This window comes from Oncorhynchus mykiss, chromosome 2 (assembly GCF_013265735.2).
Source record: "Oncorhynchus mykiss isolate Arlee chromosome 2, USDA_OmykA_1.1, whole genome shotgun sequence".
Taxonomy (NCBI): domain Eukaryota; kingdom Metazoa; phylum Chordata; class Actinopteri; order Salmoniformes; family Salmonidae; genus Oncorhynchus; species Oncorhynchus mykiss.
Genome location: NC_048566.1, coordinates 6,002,953 through 6,018,840, shown reverse-complemented (window position 1 = coordinate 6,018,840; position 15,888 = coordinate 6,002,953). Strand labels below are relative to the sequence as shown.

Below are 15,888 nucleotides of genomic sequence, written 5' to 3'. Positions count from 1 at the left end.
AACCCACCCCATCCTGTTGTTGGGGTAAACCCACCCCATCCTGTTGTTGGGGTAAACCCACCCCATCCTGTTGTTGGGGTAAACCCACCCCATCCTGTTGTTGGGGTAAACCCACCCCATCCTGTTGTTGGGGTAAACCCACCCCATCCTGTTGTTGGGGTAAACCCACCCCATCCTGTTGTTGGGGTAAACCCACCCCATCCTGTTGTTGGGGTAAACCCACCCCATCCTGTTGTTGGGGTAAACCCACCCCATCCTGTTGTTGGGGTAAACCCACCCCATCCTGTTGTTGGGGTAAACCCACCCCATCCTGTTGTTGGGGTAAACCCACCCCATCCTGTTGTTGGGGTAAACCCACCCCATCCTGTTGTTGGGGTAAACCCACCCCATCCTGTTGTTGGGGTAAACCCACCCCATCCTGTTGTTGGGGTAAACCCACCCCATCCTGTTGTTGGGGTAAACCCACCCCATCCTGTTGTTGGGGTAAACCCACCCCATCCTGTTGTTGGGGTAAACCCACCCCATCCTGTTGTTGGGGTAAACCCACCCCATCCTGTTGTTGGGGTAAACCCACCCCATCCTGTTGTTGGGGTAAACCCACACCCTTAAAAACATATAAAAGCTGCTTTTTAACATAGTTTTTCTTCCCCAAAAATTGTAATGAACTATTTCACTCATATTATAACAAATTATACATGCTATTTCATAGAAATCTGGAAACACTGGACAGATACCAGGTAGCCTAGTTGTTAGCGCATTGGGCCAGTAACCGAAAGGTTGCTAGATCGAATCCCCGAGCTGACAAGGTAAAAAAAAAATCAGTCGTTCTGCCCCTGAACAAGGCAGTTAACCCACTGTTCCTCATTGTAAATAAGAATATGTTCCTAACTGACTTGCCTAGTTAAATAAAATTAAAAATACCGAAAGGGGCTCCTGGGCTACATACCTTCTGGGTCTCACAGTTGGGCTCACAGCTGTGGTTCATGAAGCGAGAGCAGTTCCCCTTCAGTGTGGCATCTATGATCTGAGAAGACACAGAGGAAAGGAGTTTCAGGTAACCTTCCACATTACCCGTCAGTTGTAAACAATACAGCACTTGGTGCATCCCAAAATGGCACCCTATATAGCCACTACTTTTGACCAGAGCCAAATCAGGGTGTCATTTGGGATGCACACCTAAAACTTGTTGGGGTCTGGTAGTGCACTTTATAGGGAATAGGGACGCAGCCTACACTTGTTCCTGTTTCAGGGGTTCAGTGGACGACATGTCAACGTTCCAGTGGTCTCACCTCGTTATTCTTCAAGGCCATGAAATAGTAGTGGATGTTCTTCATGCTAGCGTATTTTTTCACCCGTGTCTTGAACTCCTTATGGTCCAACACCTCTCCGCAGTACTCCAGCACAAAAGTGTTTCTGAAATGTGATTAAAATGGGGGGGGGGTGAGCATGACTCATTTGTGTACAGCTTTTAGTACAATGACCAGGGCTCCATCTCATTATGTCTGTTCATCCTATCGCCACACCTCCTTCTCAACCGTATTGGAGAAGGTCCAAGGGGTTTCTCTCAGACCTTCCTCTCCTATGTGTGTTGAGGAGGCGAGGAGATAGGATGCGAGGAATGAATCAAGGAGTACAGGGCTCCTGAGTGGCGCAGCGGTCTAAGGCACTGTATCTCGGTGCAAGAGATGTAACTACAGTCCCTGGTTCGAATCCAGGCTGTATCACATTGGGCAGCGCACAATTGGCCCAGCGTCGTCCAGGTTTGGCAGGTGTAGACTGTCATTGTAAATAAGAATTTGTTCTTAACTGACTAGCCTAGTTAAATAAAAGGTTACATTTAAAAATAAGATGTAAGAGCCTTACGGTATCAGGTCCCTGGCCGCCCTCAGTCCCCAGCCCTTATCTTCAGTCAGGATGACCTCAAAGTCTGCATGCTGTTTCATCTGGAAGCGGCGGTTGGAGCAGTAGCCTTCATTCAGGCAGCGTGACGAGCTGCAAAAGACAAGGACATTACATGTGTTTTCATTTTGGCCATTTAGCAGACGCTCTTCATTCGACTAGGTTAAATAAGGCAACCACATAGGAAGATTTGCAATGTTTGAAGATGTTTGAAGATGAAGGACCAATGGATGTTATTCATCAATTAAAGGACCAGTGATGTAAAACTATCGTGCATTCGGGAAGTATTCAGACCCCTTGACTTTTTCTACATTGTTACATTAGAGCCATATTCTAAAATGGATTGAATGTATTTTCCCCCTCATCCGTCTACACACAACACCCCATAATGACAAAACAAAAAAACAGGAAAAAATATTTTTTACAATTTCATTAAAAATAAAACTTGAATATCACAAAAGTAAATCAGACCGTTTAAGTAGTACTTTGTTGAAGCACCTTTGACAGTGATTACAGCCTTGAGTCTTCTTGGGTATGACGCTACAAGCTTGGCACACCTGTATTTTGGGAGATTCTCCCATTCTTCTCTGCAGATCCTCTCAAGCTCTGTCAGGCGTTGCTGGGCGGGGAGTGTTGCTGCACAGCTATTTTTCAGGTCTCTCCAGAGATGTTCGATCGGGTTCAAGTTCGGGCTCTGGCTGGGACACTCAAGGACATTCAGAGACTTGTCCCGAAGGCACTCCTGCGTTGTCTTGGCTGTGTGCTTAGGGTCGTTGTCTTTTTGGAAGGTCATCAAGGATCTTCGTACTTTGCTCCGTTCATCTTTCCCTTGATCCTCCCAGTCCCTGCCGCTGAAAACATCCCCACAACATGATGCTGCCACCTCCAGATGTGACGCTTGGCATTCAGACCAAATAATCTTGGTTTCATCAGACCAGAGAATCTTATTTCTCATGGTTTGAGAGTCCTTTAGGTGCCTTTTGGCAAACTCCAAGCGGCCTGTCGTGTGCCTTTTACTGAGGAGTGGCTTCCGTCTGGCCAGTCTGCCATAAAGACCTGATTGATGGAGTGCTGCAGAGATGGTTGTCCTTCTGGAAGGTTCTCCCATCTCCACAGAGGAACTCTGGAGCTCTGTCAGAGTGACCATCGGGTTCTTGGTCACCTCCCTGACCATGGCCCTTCTCACTCAATTGCTCAGTTTGGCCAGGCGGTCAGCTCTAGGAAGAGTCTTGGTAGTTATAAACTTCTTCCATTTAAGAATGATGAAGGCCACTGTGTTCTTGGGGACCTTCAATGCTGCAGACATTTTTTGGTACCCTTCCCCAGATCTGTGCTTCGACACAATGCTGTCTCGGAGCTCTACGGGGAATTCCTTCGACCTCATGGCTTGGTTTTTGCTCTGACATGCACTGTCAACTGTGTGACCTTATACCGGGCGGCAGGTAGCCTAGTGGTTAGAGCGTTGGACTAGTAACCGAAAGGTTGCAAGATTGAATCCCCGAGCAGACAAGGTAAAAATCTGTCATTCTGCCCCTGAACAAGGCAGTTAACCCACTGTTCCTAGGCCGTCATTGAAAATAAGAATTTGTTCTTAACCGACTTGCCTAGTTAAATAAAAAGGTTAAAAAAAAAAGAATAGACAATCAATTGAAATTTACCACAGGTGGACTTGTTTTCCATGAAAACATAGATGAAATGAGTTGCAAAATGAATAGGAAACAGTCAAGATGTTGACAAGGTTATAAATAAATGATTATTTATTTAAATAATTGGGTCCTTCAAACTTTGCGTCATCAAAGAATCCTCAATTTGTAGCAATTACAGCCTTCCAGACCTTCGGCATTCTAGTAATCTGAAGTGATTTCCCCCCCATGCTTCCTGAAGCACGAGTTGGAGTGGCTTGATGGGCACTTCTTACGTACCATACGGTCAAGCTGCTCCCAACAACAGCTCAATAGGGTTGAGATCCGCTGACTGTGCTGGTCACTCCATTATAGACAGGATACCAGCTGACTGCTTCTTCCCTAAACAGTTCTTGCAGTTTGGAGCTGTGCGTTGGGTCATTGTCCTGTTGTAGGAGGAAATTGTCTCCAATCAATTAAGCACTGTCCACAGGGTATGGCATGGCGTTGTAAAATGGAGCGATAGCCTTCCTTCGACAAGATCCCTTTTACCCTGTACAAATCCCCCACTTTACCACCACCAAAGCACCCCCAGACCATCACATTGCCTCTACCATGATTGACAGATGGCGTCAAGCACTCCTCTAGCATTTTTTCTGGGTCTCGTGAATGTTCTTCTTTGTGATCCAAACACCTCAAACTTAGATTTGTCTGTTCGTAACACTTTTTTTCCAATATTCCTCTGTCCAGTGTCTGTTCTTTGCCCATCTTAATCTTTTATTTTTATTGGCCAGTCTGAGATATGGCTTTTTCTTTGCAACTCTGCCTAGAAGGCCAGCATCCTGGAGTCGCCTCTTCACTGTTGACGTTGAGACTGGTGTTTTGCGGGTATTATTTAATGAAGCTGCCAGTTGAGGACTTGTGAAGCGTCTGTTTCTCAAACTACACACTCTAATGTAGTTGTCCTTTTACTCAGTTGTGCACTCCCACTCCTCTTTCTATTCCGGTTAGAGCCAGTTTGCGCTAATCTGTGAAGGGAGTTGTACAGTTGTTTCTTGGTAATTTCTCGCATGGAATAGCCTTCATTTCTCAGAACAAGAATAGACTGACGAGTTTCAGAAGAAAGGTATTTGTTTCTGGCCATTTTGAGCCTGTAATCGAACCCACAAATGCTGATGATCCAGATACTTAACTAGTTTTAAAAAGATGGCCAGTTGTATTGCTTCTTTAAATCAGCACAAGTTTTCAGCTGTGCTTACATAATTGCAAAAGGGTTTTCTAATGATCAATTAGCCTTTTAAAATGATAAACTTGGATTAGCTAACACAACATGCCATTGGAACACAGAAGTGAATGGTTGCTGATAATTTGCCTCTGTACACCTATGTAGATATTCCATTTATTTTTTAAACTGCCGTTTCCAGCTACAATAGTCATTTACAACATTAACAATGTCTACACTGTATTTCTGATCAATTTGATGTTATTTTAATGGACAAAAAATGAACAGTAGTTCATGTTCTGAATGGTAGTGTACAGTTTTTATTTTTTTAAATACATTTGCACACCAACAATTGTTTTAATAAAGTTGACTGTGTCATTATGGGGTATTGGGTGTAGATTGATGAGGACATTGTTTTATTTAACCCATGTATTAGTTACAGTTGTCTCCTATCACGGCCATTAAACTCTGTAACTGTTTTAAAGTCACCATTGGCCTCATGGTGAAATCCCTGAGCGGTTTCCTTCCTCTCTGGCAACTGTTAGAAAGGATGCCTTCATCTTCATAGTGACTGGGTGTATTGATACGCCATACAACATGTCATTAATAACTTCCTGTTCAAAGGGATATTCCATGTCTGTTTTTATTTATCTATTTGTAACCTTCTACCAAGAGGTGCTCTTCTTTGCAAGGCATTGGAAAACCTCCCTGGACTTTGTGGTTGAATAGGTGTTTGAAATTCACTGCTCGACCGAGAGATCTTACAGATAATTCTGTGTGTGGGAGTACAGAGGAGGTAGTAATTCAAAAACTCATGTTAAAACACTATCATTGCGCACAGAGTGAGTCCATGCAATTTATTATGTGACTTGTTAAGCATATTTTTACTCCTGAATTTATTTAGCCTTGCCAAAACAAAGTGGTTGAATACGTGTCGAGTCAAAACATTTCAGCTTTTCATTTATTATTAATTTGTAAACATCTTGAAAAACTTAATTCCACTTTGATATTCTGGGGTATTGTGTGTAGGCCAGTGACACAACATCTAAATACATTTTAAAACACAACAAAACGTGGACAAAGTCAAGGGGTGTGAATACTTTCTGAAGACACTATTTGATCTGCTTTACAGTTTGGTATTACCAGGGTGACGCAATGGAGAACAACTCACCACTCGATCATCAGCAGACGGTTAAGGCAGTCCTCCCCACAAGCCATCATTCCACGAGACCTCTCCTCCCTCGAGAGCATAGAGCACTCACACTGCATTCGCTTGATGTCTCGGTGAGACTTGTTCTTCTTCCTGTACAGATCAACAGAAATCCCTCACTTTCTCTACAGTCAGATTTATTTCAACCTTTATTTAACCAGGTAGGCAAGTTGAGAACAACTGCGACCTGGCCAAGATACTTATGCTGAAGTCATATGATGATAAATCGCTTTTAAATTATGTACAACTAATTTATAAAATAAAACATGGCATGCAAAGTCATTGAATCTAACTACTGAAAAAAAACTATAATGGAACAAAATCTCACCGTTCAGTCAGATACAGGTTTTCCTCAATCAGGTCAAAGTATGGTGGCATCTTCTTAGACCGTGCCATCTCCCTCCAGTTGCTGGCGTCCCGGAAGTCCCTCAGACTGAGCAAAGGGCGTTGCACCTCAGCCTGACCTGGAATCTCCCTGGATTCCTTGGAGACCTTGGGGAGCTCCCTCTCTGCCAGTCGCTCCCTTTTGCTAGCCAGCACAGGTTCTGCCTCGCTGTCCGAATCGGACTCCATTTCTGGACGCCTTTTCTTGGGAGGACCCCTGCCTCTGTGGGGCCTTGAGTTGTCCTTGTTTCTGGGGGGTTCAACTATGGAAATATTCTCTGGAGTGGCGTTGACAGAGCCTCTACAGTTGCTGCTTATTTCATGGGCTTGTAGGAAGGCTAGCGAGCCTGGAAGCTTGGGACCATTGCATTCAACATCTAGTCTACTAAGGCCTGCTGGTTTCCCTTCACTGTCCTCATCACAGTCATTAGTCAAGGAGTCAGGATGGACTTGACCAACAGGCTCCTGATAATGTGTTGCAGGCACATGGAGGTAGACCGGTCTGCAGGTGGGTTGAGTCGTAGTTGGTAGTTGCGTCCAGTAGGCCCCATTGTTTGTCCTGTACACCTGCCCCAAAGAAGAGTTCCCTGGCTGTTGTGTGTTAGGATGCTGTTGGGATGCCCCATAGCTGCTGTCAGGCTGCTGGTACGTACTGCTGGGCTGCTCCGACTGTGTGAAGTCCCAGCCCAGACTGCTGTTGAAGTCATCAGAGCTGGCAAAGTCTCCATGTTGGTAACGGGAAAGCATCCTGCCACCCCTGCCACTTCCATAATGCTGTGGATGCCCTGTGTCAGACTGCCTGAAGGAGTTCTCAAGGCCGTGGGCAGCAATCTGGCTCACCGTTGCATCACCAATCTTTGGTCTCTCACGCGCATTGCTATAAGGATCCTTAGAAGGCTGGGCATCGGTGGCGTTGGAGCCCTCGAGCTGGCTGGTGCTATCGACCATGTTGCTCTGTGATTGGTATACCATGATGTCATGTGCAGAGAGACTTCCATCAACACAAGGATTACTGGCCTGCCTAGTGCTCTCACACATGGCGGGAAAGCCTCTATGTCTCTGCTGAGGGCTTACTCTGCTTGGGATCTGACTCCTGTCCAGATCACCCTCTTGGCCACTGGCCCTGTTAGCGTGTTGTTGACGTCCTGGGCTAGTGTTTGGAGTGCAGGGAGACGCAGGCTTGTCTGTTGTGTCCGAGTGAGTCAGGGTGGAATTCTTTGGTACAACCACCACAGAGTGCATCCGTTTCACGGCAACACCGCAGTCTGAGTCCGACTCTGAATCGTCAGTGTCACTGTCCTCGCTTTGGCCTACAGCGTCCTGGCTCGACACTAGTGTTGTCAGCGGTTTGCTCTTGTGAGGGCCATCTTTAGGTTTCTCTTCATTACCATCGTCATTCCTACACTGCTCCCTTCTAGCTCGGTCTACATGTGAGGTATTATTTAAAAGTGAGTGATCTCCAACCATTTGGCTGATGTGGGGTTTGATGTCTAAATGGTCACTGCTGGTTTCACAGGTGCCTGGTTGTGCGGTTGGGTTTGCGGACTCTGATTGGTCGTTCCCAAAAGTTATTGGTGCGGAGCTGTGTTCTTGTGTGATAATAATTTCTTGCTTTATCGTCTTGGAATGCAACTCAGCTTCCCATTTCAGTTGACCCTTCAGAGACGGATCTTCCTGGCTGACGTCTTGAGAGAACTCAATTCTCTTGACGGAGATGACCTTTTTCACAGCAGGTTTGCTTTCTTGGGAAGGCAATTTCTGAGGATTATCACTGTCTGAGGTGTCTTGTCCAACAATATCCCAACGTGATTGTTTTGTTTTCCCTCTGTTTTTCCTTAAACTAGAGTTCTGTTGTTCAGTCTGGTTGGAAAACTGAGGTTCAGGACTAGAGGGTTCAGATTTGAGAGGGATGTTTTTGCAAGACTGCATGTTGATATTCACATTTCTACTAGAACACACAGTATTTTCTGGTTTAGTGTTCTGCTTAGGGTGGTCTCTGATAGATACATCCACTGTAGATGGTAATGACTTTGACGCAACTGAATCTTGAAAAACAGTCTTATCCTGGCTGGGTATTACTCTGTCATTACTGCAGGAAAAGCTAGAGTTGGTTACATCAACCCACTTCTCAGTGGATTCTATTTGGGGGTCTACACACTGTGCATCTTTCGTTTGTTCAGAGCAAAGGCTTTTATTAACATTGTCAATGTCCCCTAAGGCAAATTTTTCACATAATTGGTCTCCACTAGAGTTGTTCGGTGAAGTTGCTGCCGAGTCATTCTGAACCTCAATGCAATGATGGATCTTCTCATTAACTAGATCCAACGCTGGTTCTTGCAATCTGTCAGTTGGATCACAATTTGACGGTAACGACAGAGTTGGTTTTTGTAAGCCTTTATCTTGGGATGTGATGTCATTCATGTTGCCAACATCCTCCCTTTGGCAAGTATCTGCTAGATGGGAATCTGCTCCTGCTTTGTCATTTTTGCTCTGAGGGTGAGCATCAGAAGGGGTTTGTACCTTATTGGGACTGTGAAATGTGTCCTTTGATTGTCTATTAGTTTTCACGGATGACATGGTGGCAGACATTTGCTTAGAGTCTGATTTACTGGTGGAAGATGTCCATGCCCCTTCAGAACCAGAAGAGCGATCAGAGCCCTGTGACTGAGACTTCCCTTTGTGAGCTACCTCAGATTCACTATAGCTACTTTTCTGGAGACGTTTGTCTGATGTTTGAGAGAGGGCATGTGGACTGGAACGAGTGGATCGAACACCGATGTCCGGCTTGTAGTGGGTGTTGGATTTCCTGTGATTAGGTTCTACATCAGTAGAGCACTTTTGGAGGGAACTGGAGTCAACAGTTCTCTTTGAGGCCCTCTCAGACTTAGAAGATTGTGTTATTTTATCTATCTCTGAATCTCGTTCAGATTTCGAGTCTCGCTCAGATTTCGAGTGGGATGAGTATGACTTTGAATCTCTCTGCAAGCTAGAATGGGTGGATGACCTGCTGGAATCACTTGTTCTAGTCCGAGTTCTTCTGTGGTCATCTTCAGAGTCAGAGCTGTCGCCGCGGACTCTGCTGCTATCGGTCCGAGAGCGAGAGCTGCCTCTCCTCTCTCTGTACGGAGAACTTCGGTGACCCCCTGACCTCCGCTCAGAGTCGTAATATGACCGATCAGACCGTGAACCTGACCCTCTCTCGCTTCTAGATCTCTCAGATCTGGAGCGTGTCTCAGATCTGGAACTCGTCCGGGGACCTCTTGATCTAGACCTCGACCGACTCTTTGTCCTTCTGCGGCCTTTGTCAGAGCGGGATGACCGCGAGGGTGTGTGCTTTGATTCTCGGTCAGAGGTTGACCTTAATTCTCGGTCAGAGGTTGACCTTAATTCTCGGTCAGAGGTTGACCTTAATTCTCGGTCAGATTTTGACCTTAATTCTCGGTCAGATTTTGAGTAACTAGAGGTTCTTTCGTCCTTCTCAGAACGTGAATGGTTAGAACCTTTTTCTGTTTCCTCTAATTTGGAGCGAGAAGAGGACATATTTTTTGTATCGTTACTTCTACTCTCCAACTTTGCTGTGGCCTTGGGTTCACCTGACTTGTAGCTAGAAGACGTCTGCACTGAATCAGCATCAGATTCTGAGCCAGGGAGTGTGCTGTCCGACCGGGAACGGATTTGTATGTTTTCTGAGGTGTCTTGCTGCTCTGTTATACTGGAAGTGTTTACATCCACTTTCCCTTTGTGGGAGGAGTCAGTGGGTTCATTGAGACTGAGGTCCAGCTTCACATCAGATACACGAGTTAGAGCATTCTCAGAGGGGCCGTCATTGTCCATGTTCTGAAGATTGTTCTGAGACTGGGGCGTTCGTGTCGGGGTGACAGTTTCAATTTTACCTGAAGATTCCGTTAAAACCTGTTGCTCGGAAGGGGGTGGATCCTGTAAGACAACACTGGTTATGGGACTCTCTTCAATAACAGATGCACTGAGGATCTGTTTCTTGAAGTGCATCTTTCCCAAGTCCACTTTAGGTTTGAGGACGGAGGAGACTGCCGTCTGAGGTGCAAGGATCTCTGCTACTGGTGTGGGCACCAACAATGGTGGCTGCATTTGCTCATTTTTGCTTTCCGTATGCTGCCCTGCTCTGTCCTGAGGGAGGGAGGTTGTAGGTGACAGGACAGAGGGGAGTTCAGCAAGAGATTTTTCCTGACTGGGAGGGGCAAGGAATAAGTTCTGCAGCGGTTTCTTTGTCAGAGAGAAGCTGAAAGACACTTTCTGGCGACCCTGATCGTCCAGGTTCACCTTCCTCTTGGTTCCTTTAGGCAGGAGATGGCTGGACAACATCACTCGAGGCGAGAGGCCTTTGAGTAAAGCTGCCTTGGTGAGACCCTCAACCTTGACCTGTACAGTGAACAAAATAAGTAGATGTTACCATGGCTAATAATTTCAGGAGAAACTATTACAGTAAACCAAATCATATGACCGATCATTCAGTTTCCCCAAAAGGTGATTTCTACGTTATTGAAATGGTCAAGCTCAAAAAGATCCACAACACCAGCTGTTTGTCCAATAGAAAACAGATGAACAAAGACGGCACACGTTTAATAAGACTTACCGAGGTATCTCCTCCCTCTTCCCTGAGGTAACATTAGGAGTGCATGGGGGGGGAACAAAAAAACAAATCAATGTAAACTATTCATAGACTTATATTGCAACATCTGAAAATCCCTTCAACGCTTTAGCAATCACACAAAATGTATTATGAAATGTAATGTAAATCCATGTCCAATGAGGCAACGGTAAAACATACACAGAACAAAAACAATTTCATGCAAAGATGTAGACCCACACGGCCGCTTGAGGGACAGCCTGGCGGTTGGTGAAACATGTTTAACGCAGGGGGTCTCATCGTAGAAACTACATGTCATCGTAGTGTTAAAAAAAAAAAAAAGGCCTAATTCACATTTATGACAAAGTAATCAACTCTTTTGTTCTACTAGGAGGACTCACTATTGTCGTGGTTTTCTTTACGGTACAATAAGCTGCTAGGCAACAAACTGGGTAACCTATTCCTTTAGGACTTGATGTTCTCGTTTTCCTCTGTGACCTTCAAAAGTCAGACCCTTCTAAAATTAGCGTCACCAAAATGGGAGGAGCCTTTTCATGTCCACTTTAGTGTCAGTTCCCGTTATTTTAACAAATGATAAAACAGGATTGTGGTTTCATTCATTTGAATTTAGGGCTACACCAATCACAAACCCCGCGCATCCTCCTGAAATAGACCTATCTGCAATACATCATTATAAACATATTGAATTAGCTATATTTACAAATAGAAAATAATATTTTTAGAGTCGGGTTTGAATAGTATTTTTTTTTGTTTAAACATTGGGGTAGACAATGTGTAAGGGTGGCAGAATGTTACTTGAGAAATAAGCTATCTGACAAAAATAGTGCTGAGCCATGAATCAAAATGTCACTTGTTTTGTTATTAAACAACTAATTGACTGATGTCAGTTCAATTACTTGAATACAATGTTGTTGTTTTTTGTGAGCCAAATGCGCCGTTTCTCAAGAGAAATCAAAATCATTCACGAGAGAAATCAAGTCAAGAACTATGTGGGACGCTGGGTGAAGGGAGTTGTAGTTTTCATTAAGGAAATATTCAACCTAGTTAATAAGCGCAGAAACGTGGTAATTAACTACAATGACCATAATCTATTGTGGCTGTTCTTTCTGGCTCAGACAGTGACGAATACACTTATGCCTGCTACTTTAGGTCAGATATACAGACTGCATGAGAGAGGAATGTACACAACGACTAGGGATAGAGACAGTTTGTGAAAGTTTGCCTTATCGACTTTGAAGAACTAGTAGAAGGATTGTCAGAAAGCTTTGCAGCATACTTAGGCAGGTTAGCTAAATAAGACGACTAAAGACAGTACAGTATGGGGAGCACAGAGATAACGTTAGATGGCCTGGCTGGCTGCTACTACCTGAGCAGAGCTGAGCTGATGACTGAGGAATGAAAATAATAAAATAAAAACTAAGTAATATACACAACTGAGATATTATTTCATAGCAATTTCATGTTTTTCCTTCTGATGTCTACCCAATGTGGACCTGACAGAGACAATGGAAAATGTTCAATGCTTTTTATATATATATATAATTTTTTAATAATTGAAACGACCTCAAAAAAGCACAAGGCACTCAGGACAAAGACAAAAGCAATCTTAACACATCAAGTGAACCCTGTCGTCGTCTCTCAAGGACAAAGGATAAAGAGTCATGGAATCTTTGCACTCAGGTTGTGTACCTTTTGTCTGTTAATATTCTGTGAGGTTGACTGCTGCCATGGTGACCAAGACTTCTGAGTCCACACCAGGTTGGTTGAGCAAACAAACTCGGCAGACAGAGGCTGAAGCTTGAGCACACACTAACATCTATAGGACAGGGGCACTTGACATACTAGCCGATATCTGATGTAACCTCCCATTGTATGCAGAGAGAGTAACCCGAAAAGTCGGATCTGCAGCCACTTTAAAAAATATATATTATCTAGCTAGCCTTTTTACAAGCTAGGTTGATAGAACACATTCTCCTGGTGAGTATCTTCGTTTTTATTAGGGTCCAATTACAACTGCTTTGACCTTGCTCACATTGAGTAATGAAATTCAGCAACTTTCCTCAAACAAGAAAGTTATGACGGGCACAAAGCACTGACAGAATGTGGTCAAAGTATACAGTAAACAACTACATCAACCTACACAAGGCAGGTGCTTTTCAAACAGACGCCTTTCCCTAAAGCAACACTGATAGTCTTTAGAACTGGAGCACTGGGATGAGATCAACATTCCAGAATTCAACACACCATGAATGATGTCATGGCTATTCATTGGATACACCAATGGACCAAATGACCAATAGGAGGGGAGGTGGGTGTCTTTTTAGATCCAAATGAAGTTGTTTAGGGGTGTAGTCTACTTTGCATGCATACATACATTCCAATGCCCACCATTGAGGGTGACAATCTCCAGGGCCAGTGTTTCCCAACACCAGTCCTTGATTACCCACAACAGCACACATTTTTGTTGTAGCCCCCTGACAAACGCACCTAATTCAACTCATTGAGGGCTTGATGATTAGTTGAATCGGGTGTGTCTGTCCGGAGCTACAACAAACATGTGTACAGTTGGCAGTACTCAAGGACTGGAGTTGAGAAACACTGTCCTAGGCTCTAGTGTCACTTCAGTTAGCTAGCAAAGGGCATTGATTACAGGCAGTCTATAGTGCCACTCTGACACTCCGTCAAAAGGGAAAAAAAGATCCCTGTGTGTGTGTGTGTGTGTATTGGTAGTACCTGATCTCTGAGTTCACCAGAGCATCCATTACACAGTGGTTCTGGCGTTTGTAGCCCAGTAGAAGCTGCTGGCCAAGAATAAACCAGTTCAGAGCAGTGAGCTCTCCGACGTGACGTCACACCTAACAAAATATGAAAACAAATACATTGGGTTACACACCAACAATAAACATACAATACGCAGTCTCAAAATAATTTAAGCTGACCACCCCCCCCCCCCAACTCAAATCGGGTAGACAATTTGGGGGTTGAGAGCTGCTACCATCTCTGTTATCTTTAAAACCATAGGTTCAAATCAAAGAACATCTGGATGCATTTGTTTACCTTATGACCACCACATGTTCAACACTGGAGGTTGGTTGTAAACAAAGCTTTGACGAGAAAATGTGCAAACTGTTTTCTGTGCAAACGAACACATCAGTTTAAACGTTGAACACAAACTACAGCCAGTAGCTAATGCCTATGAATAAACTGTGTATATGTCATCTCTGCAGATTATTATTTTCTGCCTGAAGGGCCCAGCGGCATGCCACAACACTTACAACAGGAGTAAAATAGAAGAATGGTTCCTATGCCAAATGTAGACGTATAAATTATGTCTAAATCTACCAAATGTTTACATGGCGGTTCTAGCTACAATTCTTACTAAATACCATTAAATAAGAGTATGTATGACATAGACCCGTTTCCTCTGACCCGTTGGTCAGAAACGACATGTCTGTTTAACGGTAATATCTGTCCTTTCAATTTGGCAGAAAGAGGAAGCCATTGCTCGCATTGACATTCATAGTAGTCAGTGGATTGAAAGCAAGTGATAGAGGAGCCGAGTAGCTGTCTTGCAATATAACAACACAGTAGAGAAAATAACACAATTCAAAAACATTACACAGAAATGTTTTGACGCTTCCACTAAATCACATATAGCAAGGTTATCTAGGCTGGCTAGCTACACCAACAGCGAGAAGACAAGGCGACATGACAATCTTCTCATCGCACAGCTTGCAAATGTGGGGTAACCGATTAGTTTAATATGTAACGTTACACAGGTGAGATCAACAACAGAGCCAAGGGCCTATTCTGTGAACTGATTTAACGTTAAATACATACACAAAAATGCATACACTTGAATGGCATGGAGTTTCGATAAATCTACTCCATAAGACCGGGTCTAACGTTTTACAACGAGGAGTCGAGGCCTGCAAATGAGGCCTGTTGTGGTGGGAGGGGGGGTGACCGAATTGGCTAACGTTAGCTAACTAAATATCCAAGTTAGCACAACCTAGTTAATAACTGAGTAATGTTTGTGTTGTAAACTTAAAACTGTCTGTTGCCAAAAGTAAGGTGCACAACATCTAGCTAACTAGCTAGCTTGCAACCAATGCATCGTCCATTATTAAATACATCCAGCAACGTTAGTTAGCTGGCAACATTGGTGGCTAACTATACTAGGTTGTGTGAAAGATCTGGTGGTGTTAACTAAATTGAAGGCTAGCTGCCGGTGTACATAGGAGGGTTGAGATCATGTCGCATTCACTAAATACAACATGCCACTTTACCTGAGTTATCTATGTTTCGTGAAACACAAAGGTAACTCCAACACTAGTTTGTGTAGGAAACTAGACTGGAAAGCTAACTAGCGTAGCGTGCATGGAAACGGCTAAGCTAACGTTAGCTGGTAGGTAGCTAGCTAGCTTGTAACTAAATAACACTTTGGAAGTTGTGTGTATTATGGCAAACCCAATAAATCATCATCAACAACAAAAAAATACCGAAAATAAGCCAGCCAAATACTCACTCTTTCGGGTGCTCTGGGTCATAAAGGTCCCCCATCTTCTAACATTAACCTCACGCCGATAACAAACAGCTCCCGTCTTGGCTGAAAAACACCCAGCGCTGCCGACGTCCACACGGGGTCGAAATGGTACCTAGCTAGTTAACTGTAAGTACCTAGCCTATTAAATCAGAAAAGCGGTGCAAAGTTGTGATTACTACTCAATTTGGTGAGGTATTCTAAAAAATAAAAATAAAGAGGCAGCTAATTAAACATGTGATTTCTAGCTGGGTTGCACAATTTTGTTGGCTAACGTTATATTTTCTTTTGACAATGGCTACCTAGATAAATGTCTAGAAATGCCGTGCTACAACGGCGACTCCTCCCCTCTCGACATTCCATCATGACGATAAAATATAG

General features: G+C 44.0%; 1 protein-coding gene across 2 annotated transcripts in view; it reads right to left on the bottom strand.

Moving 5' to 3' along the window:
• The window catches only part of setd2 (SET domain containing 2, histone lysine methyltransferase), a 46,510-nt gene extending 30,661 nt beyond the window's left edge, over positions 1–15,849 (bottom strand). For both annotated transcript variants that reach the window (XM_036936117.1, XM_036936127.1), the window contains exons 1-8: positions 15,493–15,849; positions 13,698–13,819; positions 10,950–10,971; positions 6,282–10,735; positions 5,915–6,046; positions 1,864–1,992; positions 1,290–1,413; positions 947–1,024 (exon numbers count right to left, since the gene is read on the bottom strand). In XM_036936117.1, coding sequence (XP_036792012.1) covers positions 947–1,024; positions 1,290–1,413; positions 1,864–1,992; positions 5,915–6,046; positions 6,282–10,735; positions 10,950–10,971; positions 13,698–13,726 — 4,968 coding nt within the window. In that variant the 5' untranslated portion in view covers positions 13,727–13,819; positions 15,493–15,849. The remainder of the gene's footprint in view (positions 1–946; positions 1,025–1,289; positions 1,414–1,863; positions 1,993–5,914; positions 6,047–6,281; positions 10,736–10,949; positions 10,972–13,697; positions 13,820–15,492) is intronic.
• Positions 15,850–15,888: the final 39 nt, after the last annotated feature.